We start from the raw sequence: 15,614 nt of genomic DNA, 5'->3' as shown, positions 1-15,614 counted from the left end.
ATGTGGGTGTGACAAAAACAGTTTCATATTTTTCTGATTACAATGAAAGATGGATTTTGGCTTATTCTGTTGCTTATAAATATGAAATATTTCCAGATTTCTTCACTCAAGGCTTTTAAACAGTTCATTGTTGAAAATAATGAACATGACAATGTTTCAGGAAAGGGAGGAATAGAGGAAGAAAGAATGGAATGAATGGGAATTTTTTATATCAGTGATGTTGATCTGGAATGCAGTGCTTGAAAAGGTGGTGGAAGCAGTTCAATATTAAAGGGTAAAATTGGATGAGGAAAGATTTGCAGGGCTATGGAGAAGGAGCAGAGATTGGGACTAATTAGATAGAGCCTGTACAGACACACTGGGAGGAATGGCCTCTTTCTGTGCTCTATCATTCTAAGATTAATTAGCTGGATATATGTACCCTGAACAGGCTGGTGAGAATGCACAAGGTTAAATTTTGTTCATCAGTCGTCCCATTAAAATTCTGTATTGTCATAGATCGTGTTGCCATGGTTACAAGTACTGTGTCTCCATGGGATCCGGTGTAGTCGCAGTTCTGACGAGCTTTTGTCATAAAATCCTTATTAAACTGTCCATATGACAGATAATGGTACAATCCAGTCGCAGTATCTTTATGCTATAGATAAGATTGATATTTGCAGTTAGCTGTATCTCGTCCATTCTGATGTTGGAAGGCTCCATCTTTATTTTGAAATATAGAAGCTTATCTGTCTGGTGGATAATGTCTGAACTGTAATCCTTGCCCTCAATGTTGCAAATTGTGCTGGGAAACGCTATCCTCAACAGGACTTAACTATGCCTTTGAACCTAACGCATGTTATATTGAAAGCTACCGACTGAGGCTTTAGGTTGTACTTATTATCTAATGGGTAATGATAATAGGGTTGCCAATCCTCCAGGACTGGCTCGGAATCTCCAGGAATTAAAGATTAACCTTCTGGACACTGCTGCAATCAATCAAGTGTTTTTGTATTCTTTGAACCTGTGAATTCCCAATTAGTCATAAAAATATTGGAAATGGAATGAAAGCTGAAGTTGAAGATCATCTGATTGGGTAATGAAGAGTCTGCTCGATTTTTGATCGGTGTGGGAGAGTGGCCAACGTGAGACCATAACCAGTCACCAACATGACTCCAAATGTCAACCTTTGGCTGTGACTTTCTCACAGACAGGCCCATTATTTACATCAAAGACACTAAATTCAGTTGTCGGGGGGCAGTGGGGGTGCGTAAAATGAATAAAAGCAGCTTGGCTGTCCATTATGGAAAGGAAAATTCATCCAAGTCAGTTCACTCCTCTGGCATTACATCCCTGCTAAATTTTACCCCCATTGTTTTTTTTTAAAAGTTAAATTCTGGGCACTACACCTCAGGAAGAATATTTTGACCTTTTGTAGGGGTGACTGGGTTTCAGGAACAGGGCAGGTACATCAGAATGATGGCTGAGCTTAATGTGTTAAATTATAAAGGCAGGTTGCATAAACTTGGCTTGTGCCCCATATGTTTTTGGAAGATTAAAGGTTTATCTAATCAAGGTTTTTAAAATGATAAGTTAGTTAGAGGGAAACCATTTCCTCTGGTGAGGGACTCCAGAACAAGGGGATATACATGTAAAATTAGAGCTAAGTCTTTAATAATGAAATCAGAAAACGCTTCCTCACCCAAAGGGGTGGTAGAAATCTGGTACTCTCTTCTCAAAAGGCTGTGGGTGTTAGGTAAGTGTATCAAGGGATATGGATCAAAGGCAGATAAATGGGATTGAAGGTCAGATAAACCATGATCTAATCAAATGGTAGAATAGATCAAAGGGGCTGAATGGCCTCATCCTTTTCCCGTGATCTCAGCCTGGTTACTGATCGGAGGTCTATAATTGGGTAGATGGTGGCATGGTGGTAATATTACTGGACTAGTAATCCAGAGGTCCAAGCTAATGCTATGGGGACATGGGTTCAGATTCCACCACGGCAGCTGGTGGAATTTAAATTCAATTAATAAAATCTGGAATTGAAAAGCTAGTCTCAGTAATGGTGACCATGAAACTATTATCAATTGTTTGGGGGGACAAAGCTTATCTGGTTCACTAATGTCCTTTAAGGAAGGAAATCTGCCATCCTTACCTGACCTGCTCTATATGCGACTCCAGATCCACAGCAATGTGATTGACTCTTAACTGCCCTCTGAAACTGCCTAGCAAGTCACTCAGCTCAAGGGCAGTTAGGGATGGGCAACAAATGCTTCACCAGATGCCAGCAACGCCCACATCCCACGAAAGAATTAAGAAAAGAAGTTGTCTCATCGCCCCGTGTGAGTTTGGTTGGCTTTCTGCTCTTGACCCAGTGCCCCTGCTGGAAAGTGTATATGATAGATGTGCAGAGAGGACAGCTCAGTTGTGATGGTCGATTAGCTGCTTGGTGCTTGTATGATGGTCAATCGCTTGAATAAAGTACAGATACCTGATGGAAAGTTTTGAGTGTCATTCAGTGGCATGGTGAATATTGTGAGTGGATGGAGGAGGAGATTTTAATGAACTTAGAAAGCGAAGCAGGCCTGAGGGAATGAGCAGGAGAATGGGGAGTAATTGGTAACTCTTTCAAAGAGCTGGCATAGGTATGATGGGCCAAATAGCTTCCATTTTGTGCTGTAAAAATTTTATAAAATGGTATTCGGGTTGTTTTAATTTTTTAAAACATACGAACATCAGTTTTTAGAAATCTGTGATGCTGGGCTTATAGCTGAAGTGTTAAGGCATAGAAATGATGGGCTTCCATTTCATGCTCTAAATTTTTTATAAAGTGATATTTGGGTTGTTTTAATTTTTTTTTAGAAGTTACGAGCGCAAACTTTCAAAAAATCTGTGCGGCAAAGGAAACAATTGAGAGTAAGGGATTGAACTGCAGTATCAATTAGAATGATGGGGTTGGAATAGGACCTGTAATGGGTGAGCGCTAAGAAGGTACTTCAGCCCAGCGTGGGAAATCTCTCCATGATACTCGGCTTATGCCTGAAGTGGTAAGCCCCAGTCGTAGTATTACTGCACACACGATAAAACCATGAGGTTTCACAGAATTCCTAAGGCTGTGTCTCTTTAAAAGGGTTTTTCTGCCACTCACCCTCAAAGAGACAGTAAATGCATGTGTGAAATCTGACGAACACTGACTGCAGTAAATAAAACTGGAGGGTAGGAGATGGCACTGGAATTGAGTGAATTTCCACTGATGTGGTTTAACTGTGGCAGAGGGAGATTCTTCTATCAAACATCATTTTTTGAATTGCTAGAATGGAGTTTTATGACCCTCAATGAACTACAATAAATACTACATCTCTCGCTCATCAATTTTCCATTTACCAACTGAAGTGGTCTGAGAATTGTGGAAAACCTCACTTAACACCACAGCCCACAGTGCACCCCTAGGTGGGCATAGAAGGTTCTGTGACACAATTTTGAAGAGGAGCAGGGGAGTGAGCTCTCCCCGGTGTCCTAGCCAATATTTCTTCCTTAATTACCATCACTAATGCTAGCCGTTATCTCATTGCTGTTTATGGGGCTTTGCTGTGCATAAATTGCTTGCCACTTTTCCGCAAGAGTTTACATTTCAAAAACAATTGGGATGTCCTGAAGTTATGAAAAGCACTATATACCTGCAAGTCCTTTCTTTAAGGTTGACTTCGCTGTTCATCAACTATATGATCTTGCCACTTGTCCCAAAGAGAGGGATCAAGGCATGCCACCAGTTGTGGAGCGGGTCAGTTGCACAGCAGGCTAGAACAATGAGCACACTGGCAGAGACACTGGGTTAATTCAACAAGCTTTTAGGTGAGGGGTGAAAGTATGGAAGAATTTACAAAATGAGGATTAAGATTTTCGCAAATTGGAAATGAAGATTGACAAGGACAGGAGACATGTCCAAGCAGGTTAAGCACAGGGCAAGACACAGGCAATAGACAGTCGATTGTATTACAGCATATAGCTCAGCTCAGGACCCTGGAAAGGCAAAAAAAAACGATTGCATTTATATAGAACCTTTTACAAAGTCTGGACATCCCAAAGCACTTTACGGCTAATTAATTACATTCAAAGTGTGGTCACTGTAGTAATGTAAAGAGTGCAGCAGCTAATTTGCACACAGAAAATTCCCAATAACAGCAATGTGATACTGATCAGATAATCAACATCACTAAAAAACAGCTGAAGTGATAAATGTTGTTCAGGTGCACCAGGTAGAATGCTCTTCCTCAAAATAATGCAATAGGGCCTTTTACACCCACCCAAAAAGGCACATGGGGCTTTGGTTTAACATCTCACCCAAGCACTAGGAAAAATTGAGTCAGGACAAGTGTTTTAGCCACAATGAGTTTAGGTAACGATAGAGACAGACAAATTTGAGTTGAAGATGCTGTCAGGCTATATATACCACACGACTTCAGATAATGCTGCCCAGAGGCAACGTGCAAATAAGGACAAAGAAGAGGCCAAAGAAGGAATCTTGGATGCTACAGGGGTGACCTTGCAGAGGGAAAGGAAGCAGTCAATGGTGGAGAAGCACAAAGGCAGTCTTGCAGAGGTGGACCACAATTGAACTGAACATAGAGGAAAGGCGTCAGGAAAGGATGGAGTGGGCAACTGCTGCAAATGGAGTGAAGAAGGAAAGGTTGCTTGAACTTTCTTACTATATTTTATGCTGACTATTGGCAGGCTTTTACTTTTAAATATTATGAAAATATTTATTGAGATGCAGCCTCTCCAGAGGTGTAGGTTTGGGTTTGGGGTTTGGGAGAATGATAAATACCAGTGGATCTCCAGAACCAATTCTGATGGTGAGTTGGGGACTTCTGAGTGATGTTCTGGGAGAACAAAGTAAACAGTTAGTGATGAGGGTTTTTTAGTTCATTACTGGGAGGCGTGAGCCAATCAGAATTAGTGAATAGGAATGAAGTGCTTTCTTTTAACTGGTTCCTGAGAAGTTTAAATAAATCATAAGGTGTTGTTTTGGTGCAGCAAAGGGCACATTTAAAGTGTGATGGGCCATATTGCAAGCTTTAATATAATTAAATGTGCTTTCTGGAGGGACCGAGGGAGATTTATGACGTATTGGGGGGTTGTAAACTGGTTTTATGCGAAATAGGAGAAAATAAAGGCTGTCAATCACCAGACTGCCTAAGCAACTAGAACAGACATGTAGAATTAAAATAAGGAACTGTTCTACAGTCAAGCAATTAGAGATTGTAATTGGGAACACTTCCCAGAAAAACTTAACCCTATAGGTTAAGTTTGGGACTCCCTCTTTGGGACACTCTTTAAAAACCTTGCTGTTTTTCCATTTGCCAACTTTAAGGGCTTCCACAAACATGCCTTTTTCAAAGCTTGTTTTTGACCAACTCCCTGAGCCCTCCCACTATCGCTCGGCATTTATTTCCCCTCTGTGAAGGGCCTAGCATATTCTCTACGTTAAAGGGGTCTACTAACTGCATGCTGTTGTGAATGATGTTCCAAATTATGCGGCAAGTCGTTAGAATCGGTCCTGCAGTTGAAGGTGCTGCCAAAAGGTTGCAAATATCACTGCAGTCACATTTTGTAAGAAACATTGTGAAGCTTGGTTGTTTAGAAAAAAGTTTGTCTGGTCATGTTGAGTTCCTATGGCAACATATGGTTAAAGCCATCACAATGTATAAATGGGGCCATTTGAGTCTTCTATGCCAAATGGCAACTACCCCATGCTGAGCACTTGCTGTCATTTTCTAGTCAAAATATTTTACTGCGGTATGCTGTTTAGAAAAAAAAATGAATAAATCATGGTAGTTAACAACTCAGTTTCCATGGCAACCTTTGAGCAAAGTTGCTGGAAGTTGGTGTTGTATGAGTGTCTCAAAAACCGTTTATATTTCAGAACTGCTGTCACTACATGTGGCTTCACCACCTGGTGGGGCTGCAGTGCTCAGAATTCAGCCTGTTTACATTACATGCCAGATTCAGAGCAACATTGCACACTCCAGACTTGCATGGATTTCAAAGTCCTGGACATGAATTTGCAACTTTGGACATCTACCTGATCCTACTGTGAACTGACACAGTTCAGATATGCTTTGTTCAAAGCTGGATTCAAATGGGTGCAATAAGCTAGAATCATAGAATGATACAGCATGGAATGGAGGATTTAAGACATCATAGGTAGAGCTATAAGTTATCCCTACTCCCCTGCTCTTTTCCCCATAACCCTATTTATTTTTCCCCTTCAAGTGTTTATCCAATTTCCTTTTGTATGTTCATATTGAATCTGCTTCCACTACACTTTCAGGCAATGCATTCCAGATCACAAGAAATTGCTATGCAAAAAAAAAAGTTTCCTTGCCCCTGGCTCTTTTGCCAATACCTTGAATCTATGTCCTCCGGTTACCAACCCTTCTGCCATTGGAAATAGTTTCTCCTTAGTTACTCTATCCAAACCATCAGGATTTTAAACAACTTTATCAAATCATGTTGTATTCTGGTGCCAGCTGTGGTGTCTCAACAATGAGATCTTGAGACTTGTATGTTTAAACAGGAACCGCTTATTGTTAACCTTTTAATATTTACATATCCAAGGTATGGTCATGCATGATGCTGTTACCACCATGCCGGCTAATTCCAGAGTGTTCTTTCTAGACTGTTCTCTCAATCTATTGACTCTATACATCATACCGTGGGCTATTCTTCAGTCCCACATTAACTGTTGCTCTGTTGAGCATCTTTGCAATACAGTGGCATGCAGGCACATCATACAATAGCTGTCCGTATAACTGAAGTCCCTCATTCCTTGTACCATTCTGGTAAATCTTCTCTGCAACTTCTCTAAGACTTTGATCTCTTTCCTAAAGTGTGGTGCTCAGAATTGAACACTAGACTCCACTTGAGGCCTAACCAGTGTTTTCTAAAAGTTTAGCATAGCTTCCTTACTTTTTATACTCTGTGTCTATTTATAAAAGCATGGTTCCCACCTGCTTTTCTAACAGCCTTCTCAACTTGTCCTGTTACTTTCAAAGATGCACCGCAGATCTTTCTGTATCTGAACACCCTCTGAAATTATGCCATTTTGTTTATAACTGCCTCTTCCAAAATAAATCACTACACATCTCTCTAAATTAAGTTGTATTTGTCACGTCTTCCCAATTTGCCAGTCTGCCTATGAAATCTGTTACTATCCTTCTCATTCAATATTACAGTTCTGAATTTTGTATCATCTGTAAATTTTGCAATTATGCTCTGTGTAGCCAAGTCCAGGTTATTAATATATATCAAAAAGAGCGGTAGTCCTAATGCCAACCCCTAGGGAACTCTATAATCCCCTCCAATTTGAAGAACAACCATCCATCTCTACTCTCTGACTTCTGCCCCTTGGCAATTCCATATTCATGCTGCCACTGTCCCTTTAATCTCCTGAGCTTTAATTTTGCTAACAAGTTTATTATGTTGTACCTTATCAAACACTTTTTGAAAATCAAAATACACAACATCAGTCCTCTCCATTACTTCATTCGAAGTACTTATTAAGTTAGTCAAACACAATTTGCTTTCCTTGATTACCAAGAATAGGAGCAATCTGTTTACCAACATCTAACAAAGCTGTCACACCTATTATGACAAGAGTAGTTCTCTTTACAAAAACAGAATTACCTGGAAAAATTCAGTAGGTCTGGCAGCATCGGCGGAGAAGAAAAGAGTTGACGTTTCGAGTCCTCATGACCCTTCGACAGAACTGAGTGCAGTAAGTTCAGAGAGAAAGAGATTAGAATGGGTGAGAGGAGCAGAGAAATTGAAACGACTAATGTCGCGCCGACAGTTCTCAATGAAAAGATCAAAAGAAGGTAAGAATCCAGAGGGAGGAGTCCAGGTGGAGGGAGAATTTTGGAGGTGGGTGAAAGGATCCGTTGAACGGGGAGAGGACTCCTGCCCAAAGAAGTGAGCCCGGAGACGACGACGGAAGAAGAGTTCAGCATCGTGCCAAGCCCGAAATTCATTAATGTGAGGGCGTAGTGGTATGAAACTAAGTCCTTTGCTGAGCACTGAACGTTCAGCATCGGAGAGGGGAAGGTCAGGGGGTATAGTGAATACACAGCTGGGGCTGGGATTGGAAGATGGGGTGGGGACGGAGGGACAGGCAGGGGTGGAGGGTCCTAGATGGGTGTTGGTGTCGATGAGTTGTTGGAGCTTGCGTTCCTTAGCACTTGAGAGAAAGAGAAAAAGTTTCTTGTTGAGGCGTCGGATGAAACGAAGAATAAAATGAAACTGGGGGCACGCGCAGCTTTGAAAAAGGGTACGGCGGTGCTGCTGGAGGGAGAGGTCGAGTGTGTTCATATGGCGGCGCATGGCACTGAGTGTGGATCTCAGGATGCGACGGGAACAGCAGTCCAAGAAACGTTTTATGTCCCGGAAATACCTGTAATCCTGGGTGGGTTCGAAACATGAGGGGTGGAATTTCAGTTGAAATCCACGTGGGGTAATTCGGAGACGGAGACAGTCACTGAGAAAGGAGATATGGCTGTGAAAGCGGATTTTAGAAAACACCTTGTCAACCACCAGTAGAGAAATGGAAAGCAATGAAGGTGAAAAAGGCAAAAGAGAGATGCGGAAATCTTGTCGCAGAGACGAACAGAACTTCTTCAAGGAGGTAGGCATTTCTTGAAGAGCAGTGGCAGTCAATTAAACACAGAGATAAAAACAAAAAACTGCGGATGCTGGAAATCCAAAACAAAAACAGAATTACCTGGAAAAACTCAGTAGGTCTGGCAGCATCCAGAAGAAAAGAGTTGGCGTTTCGAGTCCTCATGACCCTTCGACAGAACTCTTTATGTGAGCCCTATGTAAGCTGCCTGCTGAGAATATACTCTTGGGAGAAGAACTAGTTGGCTTGGGTGACGAATCTACAGGGGTTGAAGACACAGCTGTCCCAATGCTGGGAACAGTGAGATGGAAAGAAAATAAAGAAACACATGGCAGTCAGTCAGGAAACTACCAAGTGTGGGCCTCAGCTATGGCCTGGACTTGAGCTTAGAGCTGGAAGCTAAGATGCAAGAGGCCAGTTTTAGGTATAGCCTTTAAAGAAAGGTAATTCCAAAAATAAGCAAGTTTACCTACAGAAGAGACAGTGTGAATTATTATTTTTCTCATTTATGAGAGGTCTCAAAGTTTGAAATTCTGTCTTTAAACCCCTCTAATTTCACCATCATTCTCTCCTCCTCGAAGGCCCTCATCATCCAGATCCACCTCTTTGACCAAATTTTGTTCACCTTTCCTAATATTTCCTTCATGAGCTGATCTTTTTTATTCCTTTTATGCCTGTGAAGAAGCTTGGGGTGTATTTTCTAAGTTGAATGCGCAATATAATTTGATAATGCAAACTCCTGACCACATTCCTTGACCAAGCCTCTCGTGTGAAACCGATTATAGTCCCTGCAACAAAAACAAAAATACCTGGAAAAACTCAGCAGGTCTGGCAGCATCTACAGAGAGGAACACAGTTAACATTTCGAGTCCGAATGACCCTTCAACAGAACCAAGTAAAAATAGAAGAGAGCTGAAATATAAGCTAGTTTAAGGGGGGGTGGGACAAATAGAGCTGGATAGAGGGCCAGTGATAGGTGGAGATAACCAAAAGATGTCACAGACAAAAGGACAAAGAGGTGTTGAAGGTGGTGATATTATCTGAGGAATGTGCTAATTAAGGGTAGAAAGCAGGACAAGCAAGGTACAGATAGCCCTAGTTGGGGTGGAGTGGGCTGAAGGAATCAAAAAAGGCTAAAAGGTAGAGATAAAACAATGGATGGAAATACATTGAAAAAACATTAAAAGACTTGCTGAGTTTTTCCAGGTATTTTTGTTTTTGTTTTGGATTTCCAGCATCCGCAGTTTTTTGCTTTTATCTATAGTCCCTGCAACACTGTCCTAATCGGAGCATTACAGGTTTGCAATCAAATCTTGGGTCATGGAGTGTTCAGTTCAGCTTGGTGCATTTCTCCATTGTGCCACTGAGGGAGTCAGACCCAGTTCAGTTTATAAATGAGCACATCTAATTATGTTTTCTCTTCATAGGTCTGTGTCTGGAGAAGCTAGTAACAGCAGCATCGCCAAGAAATGATCTGCAGCCTGATACTGAACAAGAAATAATTACATGTTATGAGAAAGCCGGTGATATAGCTCTGCTTTACTTACAAGAAACTGAAAGGGTAAGAATAATCTGCTTGGGTTTTACTGCTAATGTTAATAGGATCACACTGATCTGTATTGTATATAACAGTGCTTTTAATTCTGTTTTGTCCCTCATCGAAATCTCTGAGGAACGTGATCCCTTCTAAGTACTCCCCTTGCTTTCGGTACTTTCACAAGTTGCAAGTTGCTCAAATTAACCATTACCTGAAAGTTCTGACCAGTTGCCAATAGGCAGGATGATTTTACTAATGGTCATTCCATTGTCATCTTGTTAATGTGTTGTGTTTTTGAGAAATACTGCTCTTCAACATCTTGAACAGTCATCTACTATTGTCCTGAATACTGGCACCCTGCACTACCGTACAGAGAACTGGCATGCAGCCTCTCACTTAAGCCTCACACACAATTATTTCATTTAATCTCAGAGTATTCTGTTTGTGCAGTTGGCGATGGCCTGCTATTTCTCCTTTAACTTCCGGTTTTTCCAAAGCTGTATCCTCCCAATCCAGTCCTCCTTCAAAACATTATAAAGAATTTACAGCACAGAAACAGGCCAATCGGCCCAACTGGCCTATTCCAGTATTGATGCTGCGCATCCAACTCCCACCCTATTGCAAGTAACCCTATCTTCATATCTTTGAATTCTTTTCTCCCTCATGTTTGCCTCACTTTGTCTCAGTTACTCCATGTAGTAGCAAGTTTCACATTATCAACATTTTTTCTGCTGAATTCCTTATTGGATTTATAAGTGACTTTTTTTATATTTATGGCCTCTAGCTTTTGGACTTCCCCACAACTGGAAACATCTTTGCTACATCTACCCTAAAAAAAACTCTTTCATAACGTTAAGAATCTTTATTGGGCCACCCTTCAGCCTTCTCTTTTCTGGAGAAGTTCTAATAAGTCTTTCCTGTTGGTTATCTTTCAGTCCTTCTCCGCATGTCATCTGACTTTATGGTCATCTTTTGCTGACAGTTCCACTTTGCATTCCTCCAGATTGCACACAGCCATTGATTCTCACCTTCATTCTTCTTATTGAATCGCTATACCTTTTTCCCCAACTGGCCAGCATCCCTCCCTCACCTAATAATACCAAAAACAGATCAAATGGTCATTCATCCCACTGCCGTTTTTGGAACCTTATGTACAATTCGGCAGCTGTTTGCTAACACGATGAAGGAAAAAAAAGTCCGTGCTAAAGCACATTGGGACTTGCAAAAGGTGGAACAAACCACTACATAAATGCTTTTACTCTTTCTTTCTGTCCCTTCCCCCTCCTTTATTCTCTCCATCCTTCATGCCCACACCTTTCGTCACTTTTAATGAAAGGCTGGATGTTCAAAGGGATCACAAATCACCGGAAGTTAATACATAGGTATAGCAAGCAATTGGGAAGTCAAATGGAATGATAGCCTTTATTACATAGGAGTTTGAGTATAAAAACAAGGAAGACTTGCTGCAGTTATATCAGGCTTTGATGAGACCGCACCTGGAATACTGTGTGCATTTTGGGCTATCTTAGAGGGGGTGAGGCAAAAGTTCACTAGTTTGGAGGACTCACCTAAAAAAAGAGAGAGAGCAGAATGGGTTTATATTCTCTGGGATTTGGAAGATTCCTCTCATTAATACATATAAAGTTCTTAGAGACATTGACAGGATAAATGCTGAAAGGAGGTATCCCCAGACTAGAACCAGAGATCGTAGTCTCAGGATAAGAGATTGCTTATTTATGACTAAGGTGAGAAGAAATGCTTTCACTCAAGAGTGTTGTGAATCTTTGGGATTCTCTGTCTCGGAGGGCTGTGGATGCTTAGCTGATGAGTTTGAAATTTTTGGACTCTGAGAATCAAGGGATATGGGGGATAGGGCAGAATAGTGATGTCAAAGTTGAGCAATGATCTAGCTGAATGTCCTATTCCTGCTCATATTTCTTATGTCCTTCCTCCACACCATTCAATTAGGTGGTCATTCAGGCATAGGTTAAAGTTCGCACTGTCCTAGTTTCCTTCGTTTGCTGGCTAACATGCTACCCTTGAGACCACCAAAAATGGATTTTGTTTACCTCCCTTCTGTTTATGGAATCTCGGTGTGCAATACTGGCTTTCTCACGAGCCTATTTAACTGTCACTTCACACTAATTCATGTGGTGTCTTTGAGACACTTACGAGAGAGCTGGTGCAATGAAATTTAAATTCATGTCTTTTTTTCTAGCCAGTTAGATTGCTGGCTCAGTAGGCTACTTCATGGCTACGGCAATGTAACAAAAAAAGGAGAAAAAAGGGTATTAGCTCAAACAATTTTTCAGCCGGATCTTTGGTGGGACTATAAATCACCAAATAAAAAATTTAAGCTAACTAATTAAAAATGTGAAGCAAATGGCCCACGAAAATTTTCTGACTTGGTAGATTCAGTTAAATGAAGCACTTTCAGGATAGTCAAGCTAATGATTTTTCTAAAACCTTTCCGACAAGCATCCGAAGGAGCTCAAGCCAATTTCGTATTTAAGGGAATGTTATCCTAGTATTTTAGTTAAATTAAATCAAATAGGTATGAACTTGCTTAGAGTAAGCAGAAAATTCAAATTGAATGATTGTCGAACTAAAGTGTCACTATATTACCATTTAGTTTGAGAATTTCTTGAGACAGTCACAGAACTTAACATTTGGCAATGTCACTGAGCACAAAAATATGATCTTTACAATCTGAGATCCCCTGTGACTCTAATCCGAGCTGGTCATGTTGCCTGTGTAGTTCTGTATCAACACAATAACGCTGTGGTTATCCCGCAAGTACCTGTACCTGGTACAAGAGCAGTGCTGGAGGATAGGTTTTCCTGGATTTCATGCTGAGATAGACCACAAGAAACAGATGCATTGCACAGGAAAAATGGGTGCTAATCTTTTAGGGATGATGAAGCAAGAATAGGCCATTCAGCCCCTTGAGCCTGATGTGCATTCAATTGGATCAAGCCTGATTTTTTATATGTAGCCATTTACCCTCCACTTTCTGCACCTGAATCGCACTGCATCCAAACTTTCTCTCTATGTTTCTCTCTGGCTGCCTGGAGAGGGTGCATCAATGTAGAATGTCACAAAGCTCTGTAAGCAACTTCCCGACACCAGGTGTCAACCAAGGTCGGACTGCACCCTTGGTGCTCCTGCCATATAAGTCTGCTCATTATTTTGATTCCAGAACAATGCAAAATCACAAATTGCACTGCAGCTCTTGGGAAAGTGGTATAAGTGACTTAATGTTCATATTCAGACCAAAGATTTGCTCTTAAAATCTATTATCGACAACTTTCCAAAAGCAAAAGCTACACCTGGTAATTATTAACTGGTAATATTGTAATCCAAAGCAACTTGAATTGTTAGTAGCAACAGCATCCATCAAATGTAATACAGACTGAGTTTGCTATCATTTTTTTCAAATCAGAAATCAGGATGTATAGAGTATTCCTAGATATCCTCCTACACTTATCCCTTTGATGATGATGACACTATCTCTAAGAGTCCAGAAGGGCCCAACAACCTTCCTCCATTTTATGGATTGGCGATCAATAAACTCCCTGTTTAAATGAAGTCCCACAGGTAGGTCAGGTGTTAAAACTGATGCCTAAGTGAAACATTCATCTGCCCAACTCACCTCAGGATGTACCTTCATAGATGCTTCACCCTAGAAGGATTGTCTGTACCACTTATGGAAACTCGAGCTCATTACTTATGTCACTGAGTACGTACACAGCGCTCTGCTCCACTACCTCTCCACGTCAGTGCCGTTGCTTAATGTTAAGATAGAGCCATTGGGTTATTGGGCTCCCTGCCAACCATAGAAACTCAAGCAGTGAGACTAAAGAAGTTAGGATGATTTGACTGAAAGCAAAGAAAGTTAAGGGAGAATTATATAGGGGTGTTCAAAATGATGAGAATAAAGAGTAAATAAAGAGAAATGTTTCTCTACTGATGGAAGCACCCACAACCAGAGGATGCAGATTTAAAGTAATTACCAAAAGAACTAGAGGTGAGGTGAGAAGTTACTTTACACAACGGGTTATGATCTGGAATTCACTGTCTGAAAGGATGGTAGATTCAGCAGTAACTTTGAAAAAGGATTTGGATATATATTTGAAAAGTTAACATTTGCAAGGCTAAGAAGAGTGGGGTTTGTGGTCTGGGACTCTGTATACTATGCAGCATTACAGAAACCAATTCCTGAGGTGGAATCTAGAAGGTAAGAATGACAAAAAACTATAATAGAACCATGAAAAACATGTTCCGTATAAGAGAGAGATAGAGAGAGACTGTTCACCCCACCCTTCCTTCTAATTTGTATGACAAGGTATGCTGATCTGTCAGTAAAATAATGACATTCAATGAAAGACTGCCTCATTGCTGTGGAAGCCCCGGGCACCTTTATCTTCCTCTCCATCATGCATAATGGTTGAAAACTTCTGTTGGACTATTAATCACTCTGACATTAGCAGCTGTGCCTTGGCCTAAGCTCTGGAATTCCCTCCCTAAACCTTTCGACTTTGCCTCTGTTAAAACGGTCCTTAAACCCTACCTCTTTGTCCAGTCTTAGGTCACCTGTCTTAATATCTTATGTGTCAAAATTATTATTGCCAACACTTTTGTTAATACCTATGGTCATTTTATCAGTTTAAAAGTACTATATAAATGGAAGCAGTTGTCAAACTCTTGTAGAATATTTTAAATGATGATCTAGCATGCAAATAGTACACAGCAACACTGGAAGCACTCAGCCAAGTCAGGCAGCGCCTGGAGAAAGAGCAGATAAGTTGACATAGCGGGTGTGAACCTTTCATGATGCTGGAAGATATTACAGATAAACAGCATTTAAAGAGGAAAAGAACATGAAATGGAAAGGATTGGGATGGTTTGTTAAAGTGCTGTTCAGGTGAGATACGAACATATGAATTAGGAGCAGGAGTAGAGCATCCAGCCACTCAAGCCAGCTCCACCATTCAATAAAGTCATGGCTGATCTGATTGTGGCCTCAACTCTACATTCCTGCCTACTCCCCTCCACCCCAACATCCTTTGACTCCGTTATTAGTCAAGAATCTATATACTGGATTAAAAATATTCAGTGACCTTGTCTCCATCGCTCTCTGGGGAAGAGAGTTCCGATGACTAACAACCCTCTGAGAGAAAGAATTTCTCCTCATCTCTGTCTTAAATGGAAGACCCCTTATTTTTAACTGTGTCCTCTCATTCCAGTCTCTCCCACAAGGGAAAACATCCTCTGTGTCCACCTTGTCAAGTCCAGTCAGGATCTTGTATGCCTCAATAAGATCATCTCTCATTCTTCTAAATGAATAAATGGATAAAGGCCCAGCCTGTCCAAGTTTTCCTCATGAGATAAATTCCCCCATCCCAGGGATCAGTCGAGTGA

The 15,614-nt window shown here is 41.0% G+C and overlaps 1 protein-coding gene across 1 annotated transcript in view; it reads left to right on the top strand.

The window, feature by feature from the left end:
* Positions 1–15,614, top strand: part of ttc7b (tetratricopeptide repeat domain 7B) — a 303,169-nt gene that overhangs the window by 37,939 nt on the left and 249,616 nt on the right. The window contains exon 4 of the mRNA XM_041214518.1: positions 10,084–10,217. Within this exon, the coding sequence (XP_041070452.1) occupies positions 10,084–10,217 (134 nt within the window). The remainder of the gene's footprint in view (positions 1–10,083; positions 10,218–15,614) is intronic.

This window comes from Carcharodon carcharias, chromosome 20 (genome assembly GCF_017639515.1).
Source record: "Carcharodon carcharias isolate sCarCar2 chromosome 20, sCarCar2.pri, whole genome shotgun sequence".
NCBI lineage: Eukaryota > Metazoa > Chordata > Chondrichthyes > Lamniformes > Lamnidae > Carcharodon > Carcharodon carcharias.
This window is presented reverse-complemented; position numbering and strand designations above follow the sequence as displayed.